This window comes from Strongylocentrotus purpuratus, unplaced genomic scaffold (genome assembly GCF_000002235.5).
Source record: "Strongylocentrotus purpuratus isolate Spur 01 unplaced genomic scaffold, Spur_5.0 spur5_scaffold_3, whole genome shotgun sequence".
NCBI classification, from domain to species: domain Eukaryota; kingdom Metazoa; phylum Echinodermata; class Echinoidea; order Camarodonta; family Strongylocentrotidae; genus Strongylocentrotus; species Strongylocentrotus purpuratus.
This window is the reverse complement of record NW_022145609.1, coordinates 12,639,181-12,667,144: the sequence shown is the minus strand read 5'-3', so window position 1 is coordinate 12,667,144 and position 27,964 is coordinate 12,639,181. Positions and strand designations below refer to the sequence as shown.

General features: G+C 37.0%; 2 protein-coding genes across 2 annotated transcripts; one reads left to right on the top strand and one right to left on the bottom strand.

Moving 5' to 3' along the window:
- Positions 1–3,776: 3,776 nt before the first annotated feature.
- LOC115928719 (TLC domain-containing protein 4-B-like) lies at positions 3,777–15,267 on the bottom strand. Its single transcript, XM_030996555.1, has 8 exons — positions 15,194–15,267; positions 10,360–10,584; positions 9,791–9,880; positions 8,387–8,445; positions 7,309–7,403; positions 6,205–6,278; positions 5,188–5,327; positions 3,777–4,552 (listed from the first exon to the last, which is right to left on the bottom strand). Exons 2-8 carry the CDS (start codon positions 10,539–10,541, stop codon positions 4,362–4,364), a joined length of 831 nt encoding a protein of 276 aa, XP_030852415.1. The 5' UTR covers positions 10,542–10,584; positions 15,194–15,267; the 3' UTR covers positions 3,777–4,361.
- Positions 15,268–22,724: 7,457 nt separating this feature from the next.
- Positions 22,725–27,758, top strand: LOC115918979 (UDP-N-acetylglucosamine transferase subunit ALG14 homolog). The gene is made up of 5 exons (XM_030996179.1): positions 22,725–22,917; positions 24,569–24,720; positions 25,172–25,294; positions 25,939–25,998; positions 26,843–27,758. The coding sequence occupies exons 1-5, from the start codon at positions 22,755–22,757 to the stop codon at positions 27,011–27,013; spliced, it is 669 nt and encodes a 222-aa protein (XP_030852039.1). The 5' UTR covers positions 22,725–22,754; the 3' UTR covers positions 27,014–27,758.
- The last annotated feature ends 206 nt before the right edge of the window (positions 27,759–27,964 follow it).

Genomic DNA, 27,964 nt, shown 5'->3' with positions numbered 1-27,964 from the left:
ACTTTGACTAAAACCTTTTCCTTTCTAATGGCATTTCTTGCTCTCTAATTTGTCTAAGATCTAAATTGTATACATATCTATCCCTCTCTAAGGACCTCAAGGAAGAACACAGTTACATAAAAATTGCTGAATTGGGCTTTCCTTCGATTTTTATTTATGTACATGTATTAAAATTTAATTTTGTATATTTTTCTTTGTAAAATATTTTTATCTGATTTTGGAAATAAAAACAACAACAAAATCTCTCCCTCCCACTTAATCCCTTAGTTCACTTTCTGCTAGAACTTAATCAAGACTGAAGAGCTACTTGTTTCTAATCAGAATGATTATTCCATTTTCCTCTCTATGTCTTTCCTTTTCCTTTCTCCCTTTTCTCTCTATCATTCTCTTTGTATCACTTAGTCTACCTAATCTCCTGTTTCTCTTGCTCCACTCTTCAGCTTATTAGATACCACATGCAGAGTACAAATGAGCACAGATATGACATACATGTACATTGTTTTATGGTTTATTCGTTATCCTGCGATAATTCCTGATCATTAAATCACCATATAACAAAAAGTGACACAGGTCCTGAGATATAATTTACTTTGGGTTGAAATATCTTTTTTTCATTGAAGTACTTGGATATAAATGCTGTATACATATAATGCATGCGAATCAATACAATTACAAGTCAAAATCAAATATACATCAAATCTAATAATTAATACACACTTTGATCACATCAAATTTCTATAATATTCTATATTCTATAATAAATTAAACACACATTTAATACAGGATTGCAAGACAAACATAATTAGCATAGCCAGCACCATCACATGGTCTTATTTTACAGTTACCCCAATACCATTGGCACATTTACAAGACATTTCATGAAGAGAATACCATCCATAACATGGTACTTGAAAAACATTTACACACCTTAACTGAGGGTGCCTAAGCACTATTACATGTAATTGAGGCTCAGGGTGAGAGGATGTTTGTTTACAAATGGTAAGATTTAGTGCTATCTTTAATGAACTCGCCTTTGGTACCTTCACGTTAGTGGCATTTACCGTTTAAGTTTTTGCTGCAAATAGATTTTATTCAGGAGAGGATACTACAAGTGTTCATTTTTAAAAGTGCAGTTTTGGATTGTCATGACATTGATTCAGCTCATGACTGATATGGGCCATTCCATGGTAACTCGCGTTACACTTAATGGGTACATTGACACGATAATGTGCCTATATCTTTAGAACTGCTAGGATCTACAAGATACTTTTTTCAAACATGGACAGGGTAGATATAGAACAACTGAATGAAACAAAAAAGAAAATTGAAGAACAAACATTTTTAGATTCTTGGATTATTGAATTTCGGTAACTCGCGTTACAAAAAAAGGACATGGTCAATTCTACGAGACCCTCTTTTCTCCTCATCTACTAGACAATCTTGACAAAATCTTTCCTACTTTAATTTGATAGTAGGTTGTGACTTACTAGTATAAGATCACAATATTAAAGATAAGAAACAATGGACTAGTAAAATGCAGGAAGCAAATATGTCGGTAACTCACGTTACGGTAACTCGCGTTACATTTTGTCCGGAGGCCATTTTCACCCCTATGTAATAGATTAAATATCACAGAACCCCTTAGAATATGGAAATATATTCATCTTTTTCCATTTAGCGAAATTTTCAGGAAAAAATATTACAAGAATCCTGTGTAATCTGCAATAAATTGGTTTTTTTCAGCTACAGTCCCACATGTACGTTTTTGATGATAGTTTGAGATCTTAGGAAATCAACAAAAATGAAAAAAAAATTGTATTGAATTTGAAAGGCCCTAATGTTTTATGAACATCCATGGCATAAGGTTAGTGATAAATCAAAGAATTAACATAAGAGGTACATTTCTTTTTTTGATGTCATGTCCTTCTTCTCATGGAATGGCCCATATGCTGTTTTTTTACAAGGTTCCTGACCAACATTTATTCCATGATGAAACAATTATAACAGCATAAAATACTTATTAATAAGATTTAAAAATACATAAACGATGAGAAGTATTAAGTAACCTATACAAATATTTACGTTATGCCAATAAGTATTCAAGATTATATTCAATTCATTCGGTAAGCCCTTAAATTTTTTTTTTTCACATTTCTTTGATTTTACATGACAAATAGGAAGATTAAAGCAATACCAAGCTGCTGTGAATTTGTTATCCCCTCAAGTGCGATATTAAACATACGAGAGGTTGGCAAAAGGAAAAATTTTAGACACCCGGTACCTGTCCTGGGATGTAAATTATAACAATGGCAACCTGCACAACACACATGTAAAACCTACTGAGACTGTTACACTTGCATTAACTACATACACACATGCTGTCTGAAGCAAAGCATTGAGATAGTTTAGGGGAGTGTATATGTAGCTGTTATAATAATAACCTTATACATGAGCTTTAACAGACCCAAGCTTGTGATATCTCAGAAACCACTAATTAAACAATTCATCTGACGACGGATAGTCGACCTGTTCGAAATGTCGAGCCACTCATTCTCTCCAAGCGCTATAGTTCTCCTTAGAACTATAAGTTAAGAAAGGTAACAAACAGTCCTTTTCAGGACTACACATCCCCAAGAAAGATTACCGAGTCAGAGTCCTTTTCAGAACTCCTCAACCCTCTCTCTCTCTATCTCACATGGTGCACCCGCAAGCCTACTGTATAGACAATTCATATTCGTTATGTTTAGAGTCTTGAGACATTCTGCAAAGTATAATCCAGACAGTGTGAGGACTCTCGCACTTGAGGGAGACAAAGTCACCCTCACCAATGCTTCTGGAACGATTTCCCTCCATGTATTCTGGCTTCACCAGCTCTTTCTATTTTCCAAAAGTCCCTAAAAATCTTTCTTTTCACCCATTCAACCTACCATTGAATGTCCCTGTAGTAGTCATATTTATTATCCTAAGTTACTTATGTACATTTAGATGCAATGTGTAACTACACTTTAAAACTGATTTCTGTACATACGGACAATCTACATGTACAATGTACATGTAATATAAATTTGTAATACTGCACATAATTAGTGATGAAAGACAATATTTTAGACATTTTCTTGGACATAACCTTGACATTTTACATGCTAATAAATGCAGCCCTGCCAAGTGCCCTGTTTTTTGCGGGATATTCCCGCATTCTGGAGAAGAAAAAAAAAAATTGAATCTGGAGGACATAAAATGACATTAAAATACGTTAAATCATGTACCATATTTGCCTAGAAATATGTGTGATGTGTCTCTATTTTTATTTGTGCATTGTTTTCTTGCTATCTCAACAGTTTTTTTATCACATTATGCCGGAAGAGCAATACTGAGGCTAATACTGTATCTCTTTAAAAAGTGAAATTAATGCATCAATTCAAAATCTCATCTTCCAAAAATACTTTGGACCTCTTCAAAAACTATTGCCGATGGCCGGGTGTGGCAAGGCCGGATCCCTAAAATTTGCACATTTTCCTGCCAGAGGAAATGAATTTGCAAATGAACAAATAGATTGGCCACTATAGTTCACTTCAATGACCATCGGTGAGAAAATCATTTACACTGTCAATGACAATACAACCTGAAGAAAAATATTTTGTGATATGTTTTGCACAAATCATATGAGCAAAATAGACTAAGTAAATCATTCTTTAAAAACATAAGCTAAATAGAAAAACAAAATTGACTAAACCTTAAATAATTAAAAAAAGATCAATCTTTTTTATTAAATCAAGAAGATAAGTACACTACAATATACCTATCTACAAAATATATATATAAATTGTCGCAATTAACATGAAGTGTCCAATAAAAATTGCACAATGGGCAAAGCAAAGTGCATAGTTTCTGTGCCTATTTTTCCTCTTGATATATCAATCCTTTACAAATCCCAGCTTCTACTATTATAAAAAGCAATGAGCATATAAAAATACACAGATAAAAAAGTACATATATACCAACAAGAAGCTTCATTTAAACATGATATGGTACACTGTCTCAAAGAAATGGCCATGGCAAAAAAATAAAACCCTGCAAAAAAAGTTTGGAGACTACAGTCTAATTAATTATATCTCTTTTGTTATGGCGCAATCATCACTATGTTTACGGTAGTATAATTAAAAAGTGTGTTCATTCTTCTTTAAAATGACACCCACATGTTATAATTTGTCAGTCATGGAATGTGCATTATATAATAAGGGGCAAGATCAATAAAGGACAAGGTCAAAAGTGGTGAGTTTTGATAAGTGATATGTCGGTTACAAATGGGAAAAATACCTTGTCCTTGTCTAAATCACATTTATGTTGCACAGACTGCTTCATCACTGTTCCTTTATATGTGAATCAGAACTGTCATTGGACTTTTGCTCCAACCGTATAGCTGCTTTCTTAGCCATCATCCTGGAAGCTCCCCTGGCCATCTTGAAGAACCAGTAGACATTGATAGAGTCTAGGCCAACGCTGGAGACGAGACAGGTCAATGTCATCCACATCGGAAGCCTTCGGAAACCTTCTGCAGAGTTCATAATACATAGGGGGAAAGAGAGGACATTAGAAATAATGAATTTATATAGCGCAGCTTTTATACAAAGTATATTCAGCTGTGCTGGTTAAGAGCTCCTTGTTTTATATTAAATTCTACAAAATAGGATCTCTCAATTGAACAAATATGTTTTTAATTTGGATTTGAAGACATTGAGAGATGGAGATCCTATTTCAGTGGAAGAAGGAACAAAATCTAACATGGTACTGGTAGAACTGCTAAAGTAGTAACGACTTTCAGTATTTTATCTTTAATATATTTGAGATGAATATTCAAGGTGTTCGGTGAAATATTGAAGTCTGGGTTGTGATTTTCAAGGTATTTCCAAACGGCCTAAGTACATAACATGCATTATATTGGGCAATGTTATAATTTAAGAGATACAGATTTCTGTGGTGTATACAGGTAAAAAAAAAAATGGATTCTTTCAAGTGAATGGATTTTTAGCCATTTAAATATCAACATATTCACAATATATCTTACTTTTTATTTCCCCCCTCCAAAATGAAAACTGTTTTTAATGCAGGGCAAAGGTACAAAAAGAGTTGACTCTCTTTGGCGCTCTAAAAACTTATTTGAAGTACAGCAAAAGGGATGGTTCTTACCTTCGAAAAATGATTTTAGCATAAAGTAGTAGAAGATGGGGAGTATCCCTACTCTAACGGCAAAGAAAGCCCCTAGCATAGCAAATCCATTGTACATATAAAACTTGGTGTCTTTGTACCCTAACAAATACAGCATCCATCTGAATGGGAAAGAAGATGGGAAATAAAAGGAAATGCAAACATATTATTATCAACTTGATCAGTAACATGCAGTTAAGAAGCTTAATCCAGGACTTAAATTAATCCAAGGCCACCAAGGCCATTGCCTTGGATGCCCCTTTGATTGGCCTCAATGCCCCTCTCACTGGCCTTGGAGATTTTATGTGCCCTTTCCAATTCTTCCTATTTGTGCTGTAATATAGGAATGTGCCCTAAAGAAAAGTGGCCTTGCCCTAAAAATATTGAAATTTAAGACCTGTTAAACAAAGATTTTATTTTTCATAATCTTGATTCAGTGTTAACTTTATAATTCATGTGAGGAGATGAATAAATTCTACTTGAAATATTTTCCATGTGAAACGACACTTTCAACCTATAACATTGAGCCATGTAATAATAACAATAGTGGGTTCTTGTACGTGCTCATATCTGTCAGATTTGACACTCCTGGCGCTCCCGATTATTGCTTGGCTTTAGCATGGCTGACATTACGGCGCTCAAGCATTTATATTTTCAAGGAATTAATTCCTGCAAGGTACCCATTAACATCGCCTGGGTTGGGTGTGGCAAATGTACAGTATGTCTTGCCAAAGGACCATTAGTGCCGCGGCGGGACCCAAACCACGGACCTTGTGATCCACAGTCCGGTCACGTATCTACTCAACTATGACACCTCTACCACCTATAAATAAAATTAACCTGTTGACTGCTAAACTCATTCACTGCCATAGGCTTAATACAGGGGCCACCAGGTTCCAGTAGACAATGGGTTAATGACAGAATGTTATAACTTGATCTCCTTGCAACACTATGTGGTTGAGGTTATAGACATGTAGATGGTCAATTTTTAGTACCTACCTTAAATTTACAAATGGAGTGGAAAACTCTGCATTGACCCGAATGTTTGCAAAGAAAGTCAGGGGTCCATATAACTGAAATAAATGTGAATAACATTGAAAAGACATTGCAGGCATTCATTCTCATGTCATTTGCATAAAAAGTGTATCATTTCTGATGACCAATAACTCAGAATTGAGCATAATAGTATTCAACATTAATTACTTTTGTGTTCTTCACAACAACATTTTTTTTTGGGGGGGGGGGGGTGATGGGGGATGGGGGGACTGCAGACAACCAAGAAAATCCAACATGAAATTTTGGTTATTCCACTTAAAACTCTTCAACATATTGATGCAGTTTAAGATGGCACATTATAACCACCTTAAATTTATTTTGTTGAATTGACAAAAAAGAAAAAAAACCCACCATGGTACGTATGACCGAAACGATTTCAGGTGGAAAGTAATTGCAAGTGGGAATGATTTTTTTTTTAGCTGCACATAAAAAAGGCCAACACGCATACTCGCAAGGCATATTATGTGAAGGGCGCTATGTGTAGGTCATTTATTTTTGCTGCAGCAAATTTGCGAGAACAAGATTTAAGAGATTATTTTATAATAACAATAATTATAATAATGATGATAATAATGCTAATGATAATAACAATAATTATAATAATAATGATAATGATAACAAGGGAAACGCTCTTGGCGGTCTCGCCTGCATTACCCAATTTAATATGATGAAAAATAGAGGTTGGGACATTATTCATAGGCAGGATGGCCCATCTACTCACATGATTGGGGATACATTTTCATTGAATGAGAACTTAAACTTTCAAAATTATACTAAAAATTCAAAAACTTAACCTTACGTTAAGATTTTGATGTTGACGCCGTCACCGCCGTTGCCGCCGCCGTCACCGGAAAAGCGGCGCCCATGTCTCGCTTTTGGCTACGCAGGCGAGACAAAACTGATAGTAATAATAATACTACCAGTAATAATAACAACGTCAATAATAACAATAATTATACCATCAATAGTAGTCACAGTTATAAAGTGCTTAGTACTACGTTTCTAATTGCGCTACATCGTAATGACATCTTATTATAATAACCTTACCACATTAGCTGCGAATGCACCAAGTACAGCGACATGGTGGAGGATATAGAAGATAGATTCTTTGAGCGGGAAGCCAATAAGCATGATTATCAGATCTAGCAAGAGAACAGGTCAAAAATACAGCAACGATTTACCTTTTTGTATTAATAACTTTTTAAAGGGAAAGTCTACCCTGATGTTGAGTTGGTTTAAATAAAAGCAGAAAAATGAAAGATATAAATGAGTGAAATTTTGAGAAAAATCTGATTTAAAAATAGGAAAGTTATGAATTTTTGGAGTTATCATCAGTGAAACACAAGTTGGCAACACTATGACATATCATGGAAGCTCCTCTCCAATTTGCTCTGTACAGAAAATTTCACAAACCTTTATTTTCTTAGTTATTTATGATGGAATAGACTTGGTTCATACAGGGGTTGCATAACAACATATGCAATAACTATATTTAGGATGAATATATGCTTGACAATTTTCTTCAGGGAAAATATCAATTTTTGAAGTTTTTAAGTACAGGACAAATGGGAGGGGAGCTCGTAAGACATGTCACAGAGTTGCCAATTTGTGTTTGGCGGATTGCACCTGCAAATATTCATTACTTTCTAACTTTTGATCGGTTTTTGTTCAAACTTTCACTAACCTGTTTCTCACATTTTTCAGCTTCTACCAACTTGATATCAGGGTGGACTTTCCCTTTTATAAGGTTATGTCTTGTACACAACTGAAATACAGGATTAATCTTCATTAACAGTATTATTCTTTCAGTTCTTTGAGGATGCCCTGGTTCAAGAAATATTCAGCTATGCTCACTGAAAATGAACAACACAATGTAAAGTAAGCCAATGCTTTATGTTCATCATAAAAATCTTTCAATATCAAATAATAATGCTTTAAAAATTATTTAAAAAAATGTGTAACATGCTTCTAAACAATTGTGTACCATGTTCAAGTCTGCATTACTACACAAACTAGTGGACATGCACATGAGTTCAAGAGTCCAAAGTTATTTATATTTTCTTTAAATTTAGTGGTAGCCATTAGTATTATCATTGTTATTGTTGTTGTAGTTGTGTCTACTCACCACAAGAAATGTATCCTGCTGTAAGAGCGATAGTTGCTCTTGGCAGATAAGATGTTCCCCTGAATAAAGAGAAAATATGTAACAAATTTTAATCAACCTCAAAAGAAAAACAAACTTGAATTAAAAAACTCCATTTCTTTCAATCCAACACCTCCTGTTCAATTACAATTTTTGTTTCATTCAACTTTGCTTTCGTTAGAAAGAACACTTTCATTGTAAGCTTAAAAAAAATTGGATATAATATATTGAATATATTTCTGACAATTGTAAAGATTTTTTTGCTGCTTTTCAGTTTATATAGTATTTCAAATTCATATACATGTCATATCCCCCCATAATTCTGCTACCGGTAGTCCAGAGACTCCATGCAACCATTAAAGAAGAAGGTGATGAAGAAGGAGAAGGAAAAGGAGAAGAGAAAGAGAACACCTCCCCTCATAAAATACATGGATATACACATTTAATTACCAAAGCTGAATATAGCATTTGCGAAAATTTTCTTAATATACACTTTCACTGTTTTTACTGAGGATCACCTTGTAGGGATTAATACACATAAAAAAAGGAAAACAAAACATCCGAGGGTTCAGTGACACAAAGACGTAACTCCATATTTTGCCAAAATGAGTATTTGATATCAAAATGTTCAGAAAAATGTGGGCTTGCCAGGAAACACAAAGACTTAACTTCACTGAATACCCCATTGAAGTCAATGGCTAGTGAAACATAGACTTAACTCCCTAAGGCCCAAGTGGACCTTTATCGTTAAACCACTTTTTCTCAATATGGCCAAAATGGAGTTATGTCTTTGTGTCACTGACCCCTCAACATGTACCGGTATGCATCCAATAGATCAAATACAGGAAGCAATCTAAGCATTATTCAACACATAGTTTCCTATCCCCAATGGATCATGTGTCCCTAAAACCCATAGTATGCCAGTAGGTGTACATACCGTAATGGTCACAGTCAGCTATGAAAGTTCACAGGGATAAAGGTTTATTTGTCACTGATAATGACACAAAACATTCTTGAAATTAATATTTTTTACATCAGATAATAAGGATCTAGGAGATCTGTTGTGTAAAACAAATGAAGCATGTTTTCATTCTTTCATTGCAGAATCTATCCGCTCTTCTTGAGGCTGTTTATGCAACTATCATACTCTGTGTGACGGCTTCATGCAATGACACAGCCTCAACTCAAGTGCGGATAGATTATATAATGAACTCATTTGCATGCATCGATTGTATGCTATCATTTAAAAGGTGTTCTACAAGCCACTATAGAAACTTATAAGACTAAAACAGTCGACTGACAACAGGTGGAACTCGCACCATTTTTTTCTTCACAAAATTTAAAAATGATTGAAGCTGTCACATACATGTATTCTATCAGTCTTACCATATTTTATCCTCCCATGTTGGTCCGTCAAATAGACAGTTATACATAGCAAGGCTACTGACCAAGAAGGCATGAAATGCTGACAGAATTCTGGAAAAAACAAGTATTAAAGAATAATTGATATTGAAAGGAGACCACTCATTTATCAATAATTTTCATACAAAGAAAATAGGGCAAGTCTATATGAACATCTGTGCCACGATTAGGCATAATTTATTCATCATTTGCTTGAATGTCAATCAATGGCAAGCTACAATGTAAATAGTGTAACCCAGACCTCAGTCTTCCCTTTTTTTTTAAATATCACAATATTATGTTACAAGAAGAAGTACTAAGGCTGGCATTATAAGAAAAAGAGACGAGACATTGACATAAATCAATTAAAAACTAAGGAAAATGAAAAGTTCAATTGTGTTGTGGTTTTGGGAACATTAAGATGATTGTGGCAAGTTCCTTGCCATGTTAAACAGATATGAAAGTTAGTTTATTCACTATCAATTTTTGAGATGATAATTTAGCAGCCAGTGTTGTTTTAGTTACTATATGTTTCTGCCTCATACGGTAAATACCTTGAATTCCAGTCAAACCGTTCAGGGGTGCTGATGGTTCTATATTTTGGTACAAGCCACCATGATAGATATGGAATGATGCACGCACAAACACCAAAGATGACAAAGGAATAGACCACAACAGGCACGTATGTGAACTCCAGAACATTCTCTGGTGGGCCTGATTCCCCAGGAGCCGACATTTTTGCTTCTCCAGATATGCGTGTCCAAGAATTAGGGCCGAATCTAATGAGAGAAAAGATAAAATGAGTAATCAATGTTTTACTGTCCAATGCAGATGTTACACTAGACTCTAACGTCTAAGACCGAAAAATCTGTCTGTTTCGGTGAGGATATGTTTTGATTAGACTACATCTGGCTCCATTGAATCCTTCCTTCCTTCCTACATGTAGTTAGGAAAGGGTCATAAATCAGAAATTGTTGGTCACCTGAAGAGCAGAGCCAAAGTTTCTAACATTCATCATTCCTGTGTTCAAAATTATTCTTTTTGCCTTTTGAAAGTTGATGATGAAATTCCTGCATATTCCTAATGTGGAACTGTTGTAGGGTTTCAGAAGATCAAAGAAAAATGAATGAATCTTAAGCCTAAGGCCCTCCTTCCCCACCCCCCCCCACAAAAATTTTTTTTTTTTTGGTTGTCCTCCAAGGGGCCGTTTCTCGAAACCGTCATAACTACAAGATCAATGACATCTCGCCACTGTCGCGCAACTTGTCAGCTATTAAAGTGTTTCACAAAGCCGCCTTTGCCAAGATGAGCAACAACTTCCGCGACAATGAGTTGTCACTGCTCCGAACCTGTCATATCTTTTTAATTGCTGTAAGGCGCCATCACAAGTCAGTTTGTTGCTATTCCATGGGCCGCGAAATGTACCATTAGTTTCACTATCATTTTTAGAAAAATAAAGACGAGTTCGGTACGTAATTCTCGGGGATGCGAAATGCAAATGTAAATAAGTGATAATACAAATTATACAGAAATTTTAAAAAGCTGATTATAAACATTAAATCACAAATCATTAAACTATAACATATAAATAAAAGAGATAAGAATGTTACACACCGTTGTCCATAGTCGATTCATAGTCTTTTCTTAGGATACCATCATACTGTACCTTTGGGGCCTATGTGCATTATCATTCCCTCTTTAATTACCTCTTCCAAATTATATTTTCAATATCAAATCAATTATATAACAAGTATTTATGAGACTCTAGAATAAAAACTGGCTGAGAAAAGGTATTTTGCCTAAAATTCCTCGTCACAGTAAACAAAAAAAGTATGTATTGATAAACTATCACATTACGGTATCCTTCAACTACCTTTTGATTGGATTGTCGAGAAAAAAACACTCACCGGTTTTTCTTCAATTTAAGAATCTTTACAGAAATATGCAAATCGTTTGATGATCTACATTTGATAATGACACTATTTTTTATTTATTTTAGGAGAGTTTATATGTACAGTGTATATGTTTCTTTTTGAACAGGCGCGTAGCCAGGGGGGGGCGGTGGGGGCGGTCGCCCCCCCCAAAACGCCGGCCAAAAAAAAAAAGAGAGAGAAAGAGAAGAAAAAAAAGAAAGAGGACGTAGGAAGAAAGAGGGAAAAAGAGTCGAGAACGGTACAACGAATCGTCAAAGCTTCCGCGCTTCGCGCGGGAAGGGGGAGACTGTGTTTAAATTAAGGATTAAGAGTCGGGAAAGGTACAACGAATCGCTTTCATTCTCTAATAATTTAATGAAACGTCAAAGCTTCGCGCGAGAGGGGGGGGGGGGGACAGAATCCAGACAGGGATTAAGAGTCGGGTAAGGTACAACGAATCGTCTTCTTTCTCTAATTATTTAATGAAACGTCAAAGCTTCGCGTGAGAGGGGGGAGGGACTGAATTCAGACGAGGATTATGAGTCGAGAAAGGTAGACCGAATCGTCTTCTTTCAAAGCTTCCGCGCTTCGCGCGGGAAGGGGACTGAATACAGATAAGGATTAAGAGTCGGGTAAGGTACAACAAATCGTCTCCTTTCTCTAGTAATGTAATGAAACGTCAAAGCTTCGCGCAAGAGGGGGGAGGGACTGAATTCAGACAAGGATTACGAGTCGAGAAAGGTAAAACGAATCGTCTTCTTTCAAAGCTTCCGCGCTTCGCGCGGGAGGGGGGAAACTCCCCCCTCCCTGCACCCACCCCCCTAGGGAGCGCGCTTCGCGCGCCCTTAAAGTGATTCGCACGCTTTGCGTGCTCACTACCGCCCCCCCTAAAATGAAATCCTGGCTACGCGCTTGTTTTTGAACAATTTTAGCCCCAAAACTTGTTTTGGGTTATTCGTGATGAATCAAATGGATCGTGACAAAGACTATGTTCTTGAGCTGCTTGTATCGCAATATATCGATATTATGTCTGTCATGGCTTTGTGAAACGGTTTATCCACTTCATGACATCTCCGTAGGTCGCCAACAAAGATATGATTGTCATGGAGTTGGTTTCATGAAACGGTCCCCAAAGCTTCTCTGGAGTAGGGGCAGGCTGACAGATTTTTTAATTTCAATTTTTTGAAAATTTCATTGGGATATCAAGCATTAAATCATACAAAGTAAATTAATATTGTAAAAGACTAGGTTACTGCAGGTCCCCCATGGTGCCCTTTTTCTTATGTTAATTGAGAGCTGATTTGATGAGATAACCACCTGTCAGTGACCATTCAGGGAGGTCTAATCCTCCTGGCCAAACTAGTGCAGATAGGCTTTAATATCATATTCTTAAACATATGTACCAGGAATATTTGCAAGACCAACACAGACAGTGTTTTAGCTTAAAAATACAGCACCTATTAAAATATTACTATTGTACTTTATAACTACAAACCCAATTTTCTTGTGTTGAATGCAGCAAACATTGCTTTTAATAATGTATTGTGAAACAATTTCGGAAAATATTAAACATAGTCTAGACCAAGTGTTTATCAAATATTTTTTCAAGATACTTTTTTTAGAATAAATACAGTTTTATACAGTTTTATTAATTCAGTCCTTTCAATTGTTTCATCGGGTGCAAAGTCTATACAAATAGATCTTCTACAATTACAATGAACATTGTCATTTACATGAAAGACAGAATTGCGTACTGGGGGATAGTGTTGAAAAGACCAAACTGGCGACGGGACACATTTTGATCCTTGCAACAGGCATAATGTTTGGCCTTTAAAATTGCTTCAAAAAAATTAAAATTGAAATAAAAAATATGAGTAGATCTAGCACGGAGAACTTTGTGCATCTAGCGCTGTACAACGAGTTTACACGCTCTCATTGGCCGTTCCGCTCGAGTGGCTCCAAATTTAAGTGCGAGAGGAACTACTTTACTCGCAACTTAGCGCAACTTAAGTTCAATGGCAAAGTCAATACGTAAGATAACGTCACACTACAGAGATTTTGACACGTCCTGTTTAAACAGGTGATGCACTTCACACATACAGTAGGTGACGCACACGGCATTGCAAACACATAAAATAGAAAAATCAACGAACATTTCAGAATAAATTTCCAGTTTGTACCTTAAATATGACGAAAATGAGAATAGTTCAAACTTAAAAAATAGTTAAAGGTAAAGACCAGTATTGGAAACGCCCCAATTTCCAAAAATGAAATGGAAGCTCTTATTACCAATCATGTGAACGAATATGTTTTGACTAATACTTGATGATCAAAATTTTGCCGGGAAACCGCTTACTTATTGATATATTTGGTAAATTATTTTATCTATTGGACTGTGAGAGATAAACGCACGTGTCGCGCACGTGTGCGTAGTCCCATATACATCTTTCTGTGTACAGTGCTTGTAACTTTACGAAGACTGGGAAAAATTTCTTATTATTTCGATGATTCTAGAACCTTGCAGTACACATATGCTAGATGATCAACCTTTTGTGAACGATTCCAACGTTTCTTTCACAATGCAATCGCATGACCATAACTGGTCTTTATCTTTAAGTGAAACTTGAACTTAAGTGAAATACTTAAGTGAAAAAATCATAACAAATAGAGGGTTTGACTGAAATATCATAATTTTGGTATTAAAAAAAACGGAATATCGCAAGCTTGCTCCTCGCACAAATACCTTATAGCATTGAGTGAATAGAGACCAGCAATAGCCAATCAGAAGGGCCCATGTCGGCCAGGCTAGGCGCCAACTTATGGAAATAAGGCTGAGATCGGATGAGCGATCTGCGCATGCGCTAATAGTAATAGCAAATGTAGATCTAGATCTAGGTCTAGACTATGTGCGGCCGGTCAAGGACAAACCAAACAATTTTGTTATTGTTGGCCTTAGGTTAAATTCAAGTAGGGTCTAGATTTCGCAGCTAGTCTACCTAACTTAACATCCGTCGGGTTTGTTTACCTGCCTCTCCGCGCACTTCAAGTTCAATAGTCTATGGGAGCCAGTTTAGCTTAGGCTTGGGGATATCAATATCACATTTTACACTATCAACAAGCCCTCAAAAGAAAAAAATAAGAAGATTTAAACATGCAGCTGCCGAATTGCGAGAGGCCCAGCCCCTCCCCTTCCCTTCCCTCATCGATCCGAGGCATAGAGACGAGGCTGAGGGCTAGCAACCGGGCTAGACCTAGGGGAAAGGCCTAGGGTCTCCCTGGATTTACGGCCGAGGTAACGAGGTCTGGCCGGTCGTCAGGAACCGAGCAGCTCACGTAGCTCACGTAGCTCACGTAGCTCACTCGCAGTCTGTTCAATCAATTCCACTAAATCAAATGCTTCACCTGAAATTTGCCATTATAAAGTATGACACCCTAATGGTATAGTAGATGAATGAACTGTTAAAATAATCCTTACCCTCCAAATCTACAGAAAGTTGTTCTTCTTGTCCAAGAACTGAGGCTCCTCTCTCGGCTGGTAGAAGGTGAGAAATGAATATCAACGTACGTACGAATCCGGGCTAACTCGGCCCACGGGACTACTCGGCCCAGCTGGAAAAACTGGGCCGAGATGTCCCGACCTGATTAATCGATCGAGAGATACCAATGTGTATATGTTTGTGCTCTTTGTGACTTAATAATGCCCTTTCCAACCTAAATCTTTAATGGAATTGTGTTAAATGATACTAATGAAGACAATCTATGACTTATCTTTCGGTAAAATGACAAAAAAATGACATTTCGGACAATTTACTCACAGCTCGCAATCCGCATTGCCGCACGTACATTAAATGTGCGTTGTTTCTACTCGGACCACTGAAATTCGAGCAGTGTTTTCGTCGGTAAATCACTGCAAAAATATCATTTTTATCTCGTATGAAGGTCTATTTTTTATTCCTGACACAGATTTCATTATTGAGAAGTCGAATATAGTACATTTTAGACGAGATGGTTGATGTTTGTTCACATTCTTTCGTCCTGGCCGTATATTAGCAGACTACTGCCTAGTGCTACCGCAGCAGCTCAGCTCAGTGTGCAGCTAGCCGTACAGCGCCGCCGGCCGGGTCGGCGGGGGAATTCACTGACTCGGCGCCCGTACCGGGCCGCTGCACTGCATTGCATTGTACTGCCCAATTTGATCGAGTGATGTGAGTATAACTAATCAAACTAGATCTATATCTACTGTATTATCATTATTCATTCCGAGTAGAATATCCAATTTGATTTAGTGAGTAAACTAGACCTAGATCTATATCTACTGTAGCTACATCATTATCATATACCTAGATTAGTCATTCAGAGTAGAATATCCGATTAATGAAGGAATGGAATTTTTCTTTTTTCATAATCAGATAATCATATTTTACTCCTAAAAGTTAAAGACTTGATAAAATAGCTAGATCTAACGTAAGGGCCTAGCCTAGTACTCTAAGCAGAGAAGTGAGCTGAAGAATCGCCTTATTTTTTTGGAGGGGGCTGCTTCCAAAAAATTCTACGAAAAGAAGGTATTGGCTTCAAATTTTTTGTATAAATAATGCAGCCCCCACCACCCCCCCCCAAACAAACCAAAAAATCTCCTTTTTGTTCCCTTTTTCTGGGAATCAAAGAGATATATACAAAGCAAAGCAAAGCAATTAAGACATGATATTGCAATGACGTGCCGGTGCATGGAGGGGCAGGGGCAGAGGCGGCCCTCCCGGGGATGGGGGGGGGGGGGGGGGGCAAAGTGCCTCCCACTTTTTCAGATACCCCAAAAGTGCCCCTTTTTACATAGGAAAAGTGCCCCTTTTATTTTGTAAGAAGTGCCCCTTTTACATAGGAAAGGTGCCCCTTTTCATTTGACAAGTGCCCCTATTACTTAGTAAAAGTGCCCCTTCCCCCTTTTCACCTCTGACGAGTGCCCTTTTTTTATTTTTGACACATGCCCCTTTTCCTTCGACATGTTCCCATTTTCCTTTGCAATAAGTGTCCATTTTCCATTCTCATAAATCTTGAAATAATCTTGAATAAGTGCCCTTTTTAATCTCTAGTAAGTGCCTCTTTTCAGGTACGAGAAGTGCCCCTTTTCACTTTTAATAAGTGCCCCCTTTACCTCTGATAATTGCCCTATTCAAAACTGAGAGGTGCTCCTTTTACTTTGACAACTACCCCTTTTTTCCTTTGTAAGAAGTGCCCCTTCTCCTTTTAATAACTATCCCCTTTTTTTAAACTCGGATGAGCACACCTTTCATTTTAACATGTGCCCCTCTTATTTTCTAATAAGTGCCCCTTTTCCTTATGATAAGTGCCCCCGTTAAAAAGAAATAGTTCCTTCCCCTTCTCATAACTGCCCCTTTTAAAAATCTGAACGGTGCCCCCTTTTCATTCAACAAATGCACATTTTCCTTTATTATAAGTGCCCCTTTTCATATCTGGTCAATGCCCCTTTTCAACTCTGATAATTCCCCTTTTAATAATGATACGTGCCCCTTTTCCTTTCTAATAAGGGAACTATCCCCTTTTCACCTCTTATAAATGCCCCTATCAAAATCTGATGGGTGCCCCTTTTCCGTCAACAAATGCCTATTTCCCATTTTCGTAAATGCCTCTTTGTCTCATTTTCACCTCTTATAATAATCCTTTGTACTTTGACACGTGCTCCTTTTCTTTTCGTATAAGTGTCTTATCCCTTTCGATAATTGTCCCCTTTTCTTGTAATCATTAAACGTGCCCCTTATTTAAGGCGACTGAGAGCAATTTCCCCCAAAGTTCGCTTGCTGCGCTCGCTCGCATTTAAAGATGATATAATTATGTTACTTATCAAAGGTCTTTTCAGTCTTCCATTATGAGAATGTGCTTATAACCCCATCACGATTGGCTTTTTTCCTCTTTATAAGATGTAATTTTTCGCACTGCGACCTCATACAATGTAGATCTTTGAAATTTTTCACGCTCGCTTCGCTCGCTCGTAAATGCATATTCAGACATCACACCCAACTGTTAAGTATGATGCTTAAGCGATATCTTGTATGATGTATGAAGAAAAACAAATATTGAAATCATCCCTGATAATGTAATCACAATGTAGGGGTATATACCAATGTCTAAAAAATTGTATATTTTCGCTTTGAGATTTCCCACTGTAGGTGCCCTTTTTTTCTCCAGAAAGTGCCCTTTTTTGTTGGTGCCCCCCCCCCCACTTTGGAAGTCGCTCGGCCGCCCCTGGGCAGGGGGATCTTAATTCTTGTAAGCCTTCTCCTGGACCTTTGGTCAACTGGTCATTAATTTAACCGTTCCTCAAATTTCTAAAAGGCAGCTGCCCCCCCCCCCCTCCCATCCATCTCGGCCGGGTATGTAATCACCAACAGAGGCAAAGATCTATGAGCAAAATCAATTTTTATATTTTTTTTTTGGGGGGGGGGCTGGGGGTTAACAGATTTATATCTGATATATTGTGTACCTGTATAAATATGTATACTATAAATAAATAATAAATAAAAAAAACAAATTTGCATTACAACGTGGCATAAAATTAATACACGATTACACCTGCTTATCATTTGTTATTTTGAGTCAGCTTGACGTCATATTGTTGGAATTTGTATCTTGGAGTCGTAAACAAATAATGTTTATTGCTATTATGTGTGTTTTTCAAACATGTCCTCATTTTTATTTAATTGTTTTAACTTTATTTATTTAGATTTTTTTTTGCCTTGTAAATTGCATATGAAATAATACGTACCAATACCACAACACAAGGAATGGTGTGGCGTGTCATCTGCATGTTACAATTTTTTTTTTTGGGGGGGGGGGGGGGGCTGGGGGTTAACAGATTTATATCTGATCTTGTGTACCTGTAAATATGTACATACTATAAATAAATAATGAATTAAAAAAATAAAATTGCATTTCCACAATGTGGCATAATACATAATGGAGACAATGTTGATGATGTAAGGGATGGAGATGATGAGAGGGATTGGTGAGGGATGGAGATGATGAGAGGAATGGAGACAATGTGAGGGATGGAGAATTAGAGATGATGAGAGGGATGGAGACAATTTTGATGATGTAAGGGATGAAGAGGATATTGATGATTAGAGGGATGGATGAAGCGGATGATTAGAGGGATGGATGAAGCGTGGAAGCATTGACGTTTTATAAATTATTATAGAAGACAATTCCTTGTACCGATCTCGACTCTTTATCCTTACCTGAATTCAGTTCTGTCCCCCCTTCTCGTGCGAAGCGCGGAAGCTTTGATGTTTCATTAAATAATTAGAGAAACAAGACGATTCCTTTTACCGTTCTCGACTCTAGATCCTTGTCTGAATTCAGTTTCCCCGCTCCCGCGCGAAGCGTGGAAGCGTTGACACTTCATAATTAATTAGAGAAAGAAGACGATTCGTTGTACCGTTTTCGACTCTTAATCCTTATCTGAATTCAGTTCCATCCCCCCTTCTCGCGCAAAGCGCGGAAGCTTTAATGTTTCATTAAATAATTAGGGAAAGAAGACGATTCGTTTTACCGTTCTCGACTCTAGATCCTTGTCTGAATTCAGTTTCCCCGCTCCCGCGCGAAGCGTGGAAGCGTTGACGTTTCATAATTTATTAGAGAAAGAAGACGATTCATTGTACCGTTCTCGACTCTTAATCCTTATCTGAATTCAGTTCTATCCCCCCTTCCCGCGCAAAGCGCGGAAGCTTTAATGTTTCATTAAATAATTAGGGAAAGAAGACGATTCGTTTTACCGTTCTCGACTCTAGATCCTTGTCTGAATTCAGTTTCCCCGCTCCCGCGCGAAGCGCGGAAGCATTTACGTTTTATAAATTACTAAAGAAGACAATTCGTTGTACCGATCTCGACTCTTTATCCTTACCTGAATTCAGTTTTGTCCCCCCCTTCTCGTGCGAAGCGCGGAAGCTTTGATGTTTCATTAAATAATTAGAGAAAGAAGACGATTCGTTGTACCGTTCTCGACTCTTAATCCTTTTTCTTCCTACGTCCTCTTCCTTTTTTCTTTTTTTCTCTTTTTTTTTTTGGGGGGGGGGGGCGACCGCCCCCACTGCCCCCCCCCCCTGGCTACGCGCCTGCCCCTCCAAAATAAAAGAAGGCGATTCTTCAGCTCACTTCTCTTACAGTACTAGGCTATAGGCCCTTACGTTAGATCTAGCTATTTATCAAGTCTTTAACTTTTAGGAGTAAAATATGATTATCTGATTATGAAAAAGAAAAATTCCATTCCTTCATTAATCAAATATTCTACTCTGAATGACTAATCTAGTATATGATAATGATGTAGCTACAGTAGATATAGATCTAGGTCTAGTTTACTCACTAAATCAAATTGGATATTCTACTCGGAATGAATAATGATAATACAGTAGATATAGATCTAGTTTGATTAGTTATACTCATATCACTCGATCAAATTGGGCAGTACAATCATGCAATGCAGTGCAGCGGCCCGGTACGGGCGCCGAGTCAGTGAATTCCCCCGCCGACCCGGCCGGCGGCGCTGTACGGCTAGCTGCACACTGAGCTGAGCTGCTGCGGTAGCACTAGGCAGTAGTCTGCTAATTTACGGCCAGGACGAAAGAATGTGAACAAACATCAACCATCTCATCTAAAATGTACTATATTCGACTTCTCAATAATGAAATCTGTGTCAGGAATAAAAAATAGACCTTCATACGAGATAAAAATGATATTTTTGCAGTGATTTACCGACGAAAACACTGCTCGAATTTCAGTGGTCCGAGTAGATACAACGCACATTTAATGTACGTGCGGCAATGCGGATTGCGAGCTGTGAGTAAATTGTCCGAAATGTCATTTTTTTGTCATTTTACCTAAAGATAAGTTATAAATTGTCTTCATTGGTATCATTTAACACAATTCCATTAAAGATTTTGGTTGGAAAGGGCATTATTAAGTCACAAAGAGCACAAACATATACACATTGGTATCTCTCGATCGATTAATCAGGTCGGGACATCTCGGCCCAGTTTTTCCAGCTGGGCCGAGTAGTCCCGTGGGCCGAGTTAGCCCGACTCCGTACGTACGTACGTAATACGTGCGAGGCCGAGGTTTGCGAACGTACGCGCACTCGAGCCCCCCCCCCCCCAAGGTCAATGCCTCCCCCCCCCCCCCCCCACCGCGCAAAGGCTAAAAGTAAAGTGTGATTCAAATAAAAGTTTACACCTAGAAAATTGCTAATCATTTTAAAAATCATCCTGTTCATCCAAGTGTCAACATGATACCACACAAAAACGTGACCAAATCGGGATAAAACGCACTTTCAAAGATGTATCATATTGTTCATATGATTTTTTAAATAAAGTTGGCAATTTTCTCTGGGTGTAAACTTTTTTTGACTCACACGGTAGGCCCAAAGCAGGGAGATGAGTTGTCACACCTGCCTCCCTGCGCCCAAAGTAAAAGACGAATAGCTATATAGAACGGACTGGAGATAACCTGCGGCGTACATTTTGTTGTTTTTAAAATCTTTGTTCTTCCTTTTCATTTTAATTCCTTGATTTGGTTATTAAAATTAAAAAGAAGAAAAGAGAGAGAGAGAGAGAGAGAGAGAGAGAGAGAGAGAGAGAGAGAGTGAGAGAGAAAGAAAAGCCTATAGCCTATATAGGCCTATAGTTATCCACATTATATAGACTCTATTTTTTTTAAAAGAAAAAAAGCGTTGGTGATCTTTCTTGACCGATTGCTTTTACAAAACAAAAAACAACAGCAGCAGCCCGAGGGCGTTGGAGGAGGGTTTCAGGCATGCCCCTACCCTGAGTGTTCGGGATATTCGCCGCATCATTAAAGCAGGGAGATGAGTCACACCGCCTCCCTGTGCCCAAAGTAAAAGTAAACGGATAGGAGATAAGGAGATAGGGAGGGTGGGGGCAGTACGTGTGAACTGTAGCTGCAACAATTATTGTTTAATAGGTCCATATTCAATATTTTGATGACTGAAAAACAAAGCCAGCATGATGTGAAATGGGAATAAATGTAGGCACTTACCAGAGATGAAAAGGCATTTATATGAGAATGGAAAAGGGACACTTATTGCAAATGAAAAGGCCCTTATCAGATTTGATTTGGGCATTTATCAGAGGTGAATTGACCGGACGCTTATAAATGAGAAAGGAAAAGGGGCACTTGTCAATGAAAAAAGAGGCACTTTTGGGGTACCTGAAAAGTGGAGGATAGAGCCTGCTCGTCTACGCCCTGCTTGAAACCATTGTAGGTGGCATTCAATTATTTCATGTTTTTAACCCAAAACAAATATTATCTTTATTATAATATGCCTATATATATATGATGATGGTGATGATTATGATGATGATAATTCATAATTATTTTGTATTATTATTTCATCATACATTTATTCTGAATTTTCATTTTTTGTGGGGGGGGGGGGGCGCTTATTGTGGGCACTGAGAAAAATTGTGGGGAAAGACCAATTTAGTGCCCAAAAGCCTGCTCGTCTACGCATTGGAACTAATATTCAATATGTTCATGATTTTAGTTCAAAAGAAATCTTTTCATTATTACTATTGCAATGTTGATGGTGATTAAAACTGATCAAGATGATGAATATGATATTATTTATTTCTTATTATTAATTTCATGATGATTATGATTTTTCCTGATGATGAATTTTTAAAAATTATTATTGTTATTGTCATTACTATTCTTATCATTATTTATATTATTATTATTATTATTTTTTTATTATTATTCAATATTAGCCTATTACCACCATTATTATTATCACCATTTATAGCATTATTATCATTATTGCTAATGTTACTTATTTTACTATCATTATTCTTCTTATTATTGTTGTTATTCTTCGTATTATTCTTTTTCATATTATTATAAATATTACAATATTTTATTCAGTCTTATTAATCTAATTTTTGGTGCAATTAAGTATTAAAAATAAACATGCATCCACACATATTACGAACGAGACTGAATTAAAAAGCAAAATGGCTGCGCCCACTAACGTGTCGTCACCAATGTTTGTAATTGGTTTTCTTTGCTTATTTGTCGTGATCTGCTTATTTAGGTTATTATTTGTCATGATTAATCTCGGAAAGATAAAGACAAAACATCCGAATGCAGTGAAAACTTTGATCGTCGCAGGATCAGGTGAGTATAAACATAAACGAGCTGTTGTCGTGTTGCACTCCAGTAGGCCTGCCTAAGCTAAGTTAGATCTATCTAGCCTACAGCCACACATAGGTGCATCACTATCCTGGCTGTGTATTAAATAAAAGCTGTACATTTGATTCTAACATTTCAAACACCACTGTACTAAACTCAACTGATTTCACTAAAAATCGGTACTTTAGTGACGATTGATGACACCTAAATAGTAGTAAAATACAAATTTTTCAACTTTCCGATGTTAGAAAGAATAATTTAAAAATTCAAATTTTGAGTCCACTGTGACTGTCAAACTCAGAAACTGGCCGATCAGCCGCATCGGCATGATTGTGTGCATCTGTGTGTTATGAGTGTGTTGACTATTCATGTATTAGAATGCTGCCTATTAACACGTAGTGCAGTGCTAAAGGTCAATACGCATTAGCATTGACTATCTATGGCATATGCTTTACTGGAGTGGTCTACAGCCAGAGTAGGCCTACTGTCTGTAGCAGTAGGCTATCAGTCAGTGACACGGGTCTGTTTTGCCGGGGTCTACGTCTGCTCGCTATTCATAAGGACCGATATTTATAAAAGACTGGCAGTCGTGTCATTTTAGTTATGCCTTATGGCTTATGCCATGGATAGTGGTCCTTATGAATAGTGGTCCTTCAAAGTTATGAATGGCGGTCCTTATGAAAAGCGAGGTAAATTGCCTATGGTTTGCTCGCTATTCATAAGGGCTTGGCCGCTATTCATTAAATTAAAGCCCGGCTGGCCAACTGCACTAGTTTGGCCAGGAGGGATTAGACATCCCTGCATGGTCAATGACATGACAGGAGGTCATCTCATCAAACTCAAAGCGGCTCTCAACATAAGAAAAAGGGGACCATGGGCATGGGCCAACAGTCACTGATTGGGCATTGTTGCTTTATAGAGGACGCAAGTAATATTGCAGTGGGGCTTTAACTTTAAGGCCTAAGGGGTCCGCTTTTCATTTTTTCACGCGTTACAAAGCTACAGAGTTACAGAGTTAGAGTTAAGTCTAGATTGATATTGATTGATTTATGTATTTATTAAAAATTTGTCATTATTAATTTAGGTTAGATTTCATTTATTGATTTTTCATATATATATATATTTTTTTTAATTAGATTTTGTTTCTATTATATTAGGGAGGGAGTGGGGGAAGGGGTGGCAATATAAATTCTTTTCACATTTATTTTTTTCTACTGTTTTCTACACTCTCCTGTTTCTCTCTTCTGTTCTCTTAAAGGTAAAGACCAGTATTGGCAACGCCCCAATTTCAAAAAATGAAATGGAAGCTCTCATTACCAATCATGTGAAAGAATATGTTTTGACTAATACATGATGATAAAAAATTTGCCGGGAAACCGCCTACTAATTCATATATTTGGTAAATTTATTTCTCTCATGGTCTGGTGAGAGAGATAGGGTAGTCCCATATACATTTTTCTGTGTATAGTGCTTGTAACTTTACGAAGAATGGGCCAAATTTCTTATCATTTTGATGATTCCAGAACCTTGCAGATGCTAGATGCTAGATGATCAACCTTTTCTGATCGATTCCACAACGTTTCTTTCACAATGCAATCGAATGACCATTACTGGTCTTTACCTTTAATTATTACAGGGGGCCACACAACTGAAGTCATCCGCCTCCTAGGTAGCATGTCAGACGTCTATTCTCCCCGTGTGTATGTATATGCTAATACAGACAAAATCAGTGAGGATAAGATCAGGACATTCGAAGAGAGCAAGACTGCAAAAGGGGATAGTCAAAATGTAAGAAGCAAAAGGCCAAAGGCATTTTGAATCGATTTACTATGATCTTGCAACTTTACAAAAAAATTACATCCAAAATGTTTTTATTAGATCTTTGACTTGAATCAGTATACTTAATTGAAAACAAAGCAATGTATACACTAAACATAGTAGTATTATGTAACAGATTTTAAAGCTAAAAATATACATTAAGGTAGAAAGGGTAAGAGCAACAAAATGTTTTTATTTTTGTCATGTGATCTGTCCTTATGTAATATAACTTCATTTGTTTGTGTTTTTAATGTTCTTCATATGATTTTTTTTTCACTCTACCGTAGTATCCTTGTCTTTCTCTATTGCTTTTATTCTTTCTCTGCCACAAGTACAGTACTCCTAACCTAACTTGATTCACACATCAGTATTCAGAGTAAAGAATACGGTATACCATTTGTTGTTGTTATATCTCTCACAGTATATCATAGAGAAGATTCCGCGCAGCAGAGAAGTACGGCAATCCTACCTCACCAGTACTATCTCAACTCTTTATGCTACATTATTTGCCTTCTCCATCATCTTCAAACATTCTCCGGACTTGGTGAGTCATATTTTTTTCTGATGAAATCATGAAGTGTTCATGATTAACCATAATGGAATTTTGTAAAAGGATAACAAGAAGTGGTCTTGTAATCGGGTGACCCCAGTTCGAAACCAAGTCGATGCGCTAGTGCCCTTTGGTAAGGCATTTACCAGGACCTAAAGCCGTCGGCTGTCTGGTTGCTTACTTACAAGCATTAATGATTCCTTAGCAGTCAGGTAAAATAACCACCATCACCAAAGGTCTAGTTCCATGGTCAAACATTCAACCTTCCAGTAACTGACTCAATGTTAAACGGAATTTAAGATAACCCTGACATTACAGCACTACCTTTCCTTTTTAATAAAAGCCTGATAAAAGGCTTAAACGACATGATCAGTAGCTGCGTGTGCAGATGTGAATAACTAAATTGATTACTGTTTTATGGCAAGCTGTTTGTTTTTTTGCATATATTTACATGTAATGGTAGATAACACAATGAAGATAGCCAACCGAGTCTATATGAAGTTTTGAACCTTGAACTGGTATTCAGATAGTCTAAATAGAACTTAATTTTCTTTTCAGTTGATTATAATTTTGATTATCTTATATAATGACAGTCAGATTATTTGTACCGAAAGTACTTTTACTTATTTTATATACAGCTACTTGTAAATGGGCCTGGAACCTGTATCCCGCTTTGTGCTGCTGCATTTGCAATGAGGGTGAGTGTATTGAACAGGAATTTCTTTAGTTTAGAACAACAAATAAATCTGGCTTCACACCCCTTCCTTTAAGTGATACCAGAGATGTAAACGCCCAAATCTTTAAAAAGAAATGAATAGGTATGCATTAATTTCGGAATTAGCGTTCCAATATTCACTACATATCATGCTCACAGAAGCCACATTTGGTAATAACACAAATAACAAACTCTTACAACGGTGATTTAGCTAGTCCAACTTCTTTGTACTCTATTGTATTTTAACCCTAGTCCTGGAATGTATTGTCTGTTGAAGCCAAGAAAGGGGTTAAAGATAAACTTTAGTACTGGTAATGCGATTGCATTGTGAAAGAAAAGGTGTGGAAAGGATCAGAAACAGTTGATCATGTAGCATGTAAGTATACGTGTGCACTGCAAGGTTCTGGAGTCATCAAAATCATAATAAATTTGACCGAGTCTTGGTAAAGTAACAAGCACTCACATAGAAAGCTATATATGGGACAACACACATGGTGTCGGGGCTAGTACTACCTTGATTTCCTTGTCTTTCTATGCTCATTACTCAGCCAGTATACATTTTCTTCCAAAATTGTTTGGCACATGTCATTTATTTGTAATCTTGAACATTCAGTGTAAGTTTCGTTTGATTCTGTGAGAATTATTATTATTTTTTTACCAGTACTGGAGTTTATCTTTAAGTCCATCTGTAGACTATAAGTATAGGGGTTAGCGCCTTTTCTGGCTTTCAAATAAATGGGCCTTCTATATCCAATATGTAGTGGTAAAGTGGTATGGCAAGGTGCATAATGTAACCTTTGGAATGTCTTTCTATTTTCATTCAACAGTTTCTAGGTGTGAAGCCCGTCATTCAAGTCTATGTAGAGAGTATCTGTAGAGTTGAATACTTGTCGCTCTCCGGGCTCATCATGTACTACTTTGCTGATCATCTCGTAGTCCAGTGGCCATCACTGAAGGAAAAATATCCAAAAGCAGTTTATCTGGGCAGGGTAGTCTAGTATTTAAGTAACATATTATAAATAATAATAATAATATGACAATTTGTATAGTGCAGCTTCTATACAAATACCTGTATATTCTGCTCGCTTAGAACAAAGTATCATATTACTACCCCGGCTGTAGCTAAGCAATAATAAGGTGCTAAATTGTCAAAGGAATTTCTTCCTTCCGGGTAGGCATGGTTCCCATATACTTCAACCCTCTACTGTCAACCAACTTATGCCTGGGTGGAGGTATGCGGCAAAGAATAATAGTGCCAGGTTGGAAGTGAGAGCCGAGTGAATGAAATGTTTAATTTTAATTTTTAATTCGGTTTTCTTTAAATTCTAAATGAAAGAAATGAAGCTACTGCTAATGAATGGAGCTACACTGTATCAAAAGCACCCAGTGCAATGTTTAACTCAATTATTAAAGGAATAACCTTTCCAATTATCTATTTGTTAAAAGAAGGAAAGAAGATCATAATTTCAGACTGAATTGGAATTTACACTTAGCAGTGCTTCGTAATGACAACAAAATAATACATTTATTTATTATTCAGCAAATAAAATGTATGTAGAATTACTGTGTACATGGTTAAAATGATATTGAATGCCTTTAACATATTATCAAGATGGCTGATGCTGATAGATTCTTTACAACATCAAAATGATTGTTACTAAAATTGTCAAATTGATATATTTTGCCACAGGTTTCTGTATATTTGATATTGAAGTGAAATAAATTATATGGATATAGCACTAAGTTGGAGTCAGTTGTGGTCTTAAAATAATGTACATGTACATGTATATGATATGTGTAGAGAAAAGGGAGAGAGAGGGAGACGGAGAGAGAGGGAGAGAGAGAGAGAGAGAGAGGGAGAGAGAGAGAGAGATGAAAGGAGTAAAGAGGAGGTAGGCACAAAACAGGATTCATATGAAACCCTACATATAAATGGTAAATAATGTGAC

Coding starts and splice junctions, on each gene's coding strand:
- LOC115928719 (XM_030996555.1), bottom strand. CDS start 10,541: ATGTCGGCTCCTGGGGAATCAGGCCCACCAGAGAATGTTCTGGAGTTC. Junction 8,446..9,790: donor ACATGGGAGGATAAAATATG/GTAAGACTGATA, acceptor CTCTTTATTCAG/GGGAACATCTTATCTGCCAA. Junction 7,404..8,386: donor AGCAGGATACATTTCTTGTG/GTGAGTAGACAC, acceptor TTCTCTTGCTAG/ATCTGATAATCATGCTTATT.
- LOC115918979 (XM_030996179.1), top strand. CDS start 22,755: ATGGCTGCGCCCACTAACGTGTCGTCACCAATGTTTGTAATTGGTTTT. Junction 24,721..25,171: donor CAAAAGGGGATAGTCAAAAT/GTAAGAAGCAAA, acceptor TATCTCTCACAG/TATATCATAGAGAAGATTCC. Junction 25,999..26,842: donor CTGCTGCATTTGCAATGAGG/GTGAGTGTATTG, acceptor TTCATTCAACAG/TTTCTAGGTGTGAAGCCCGT.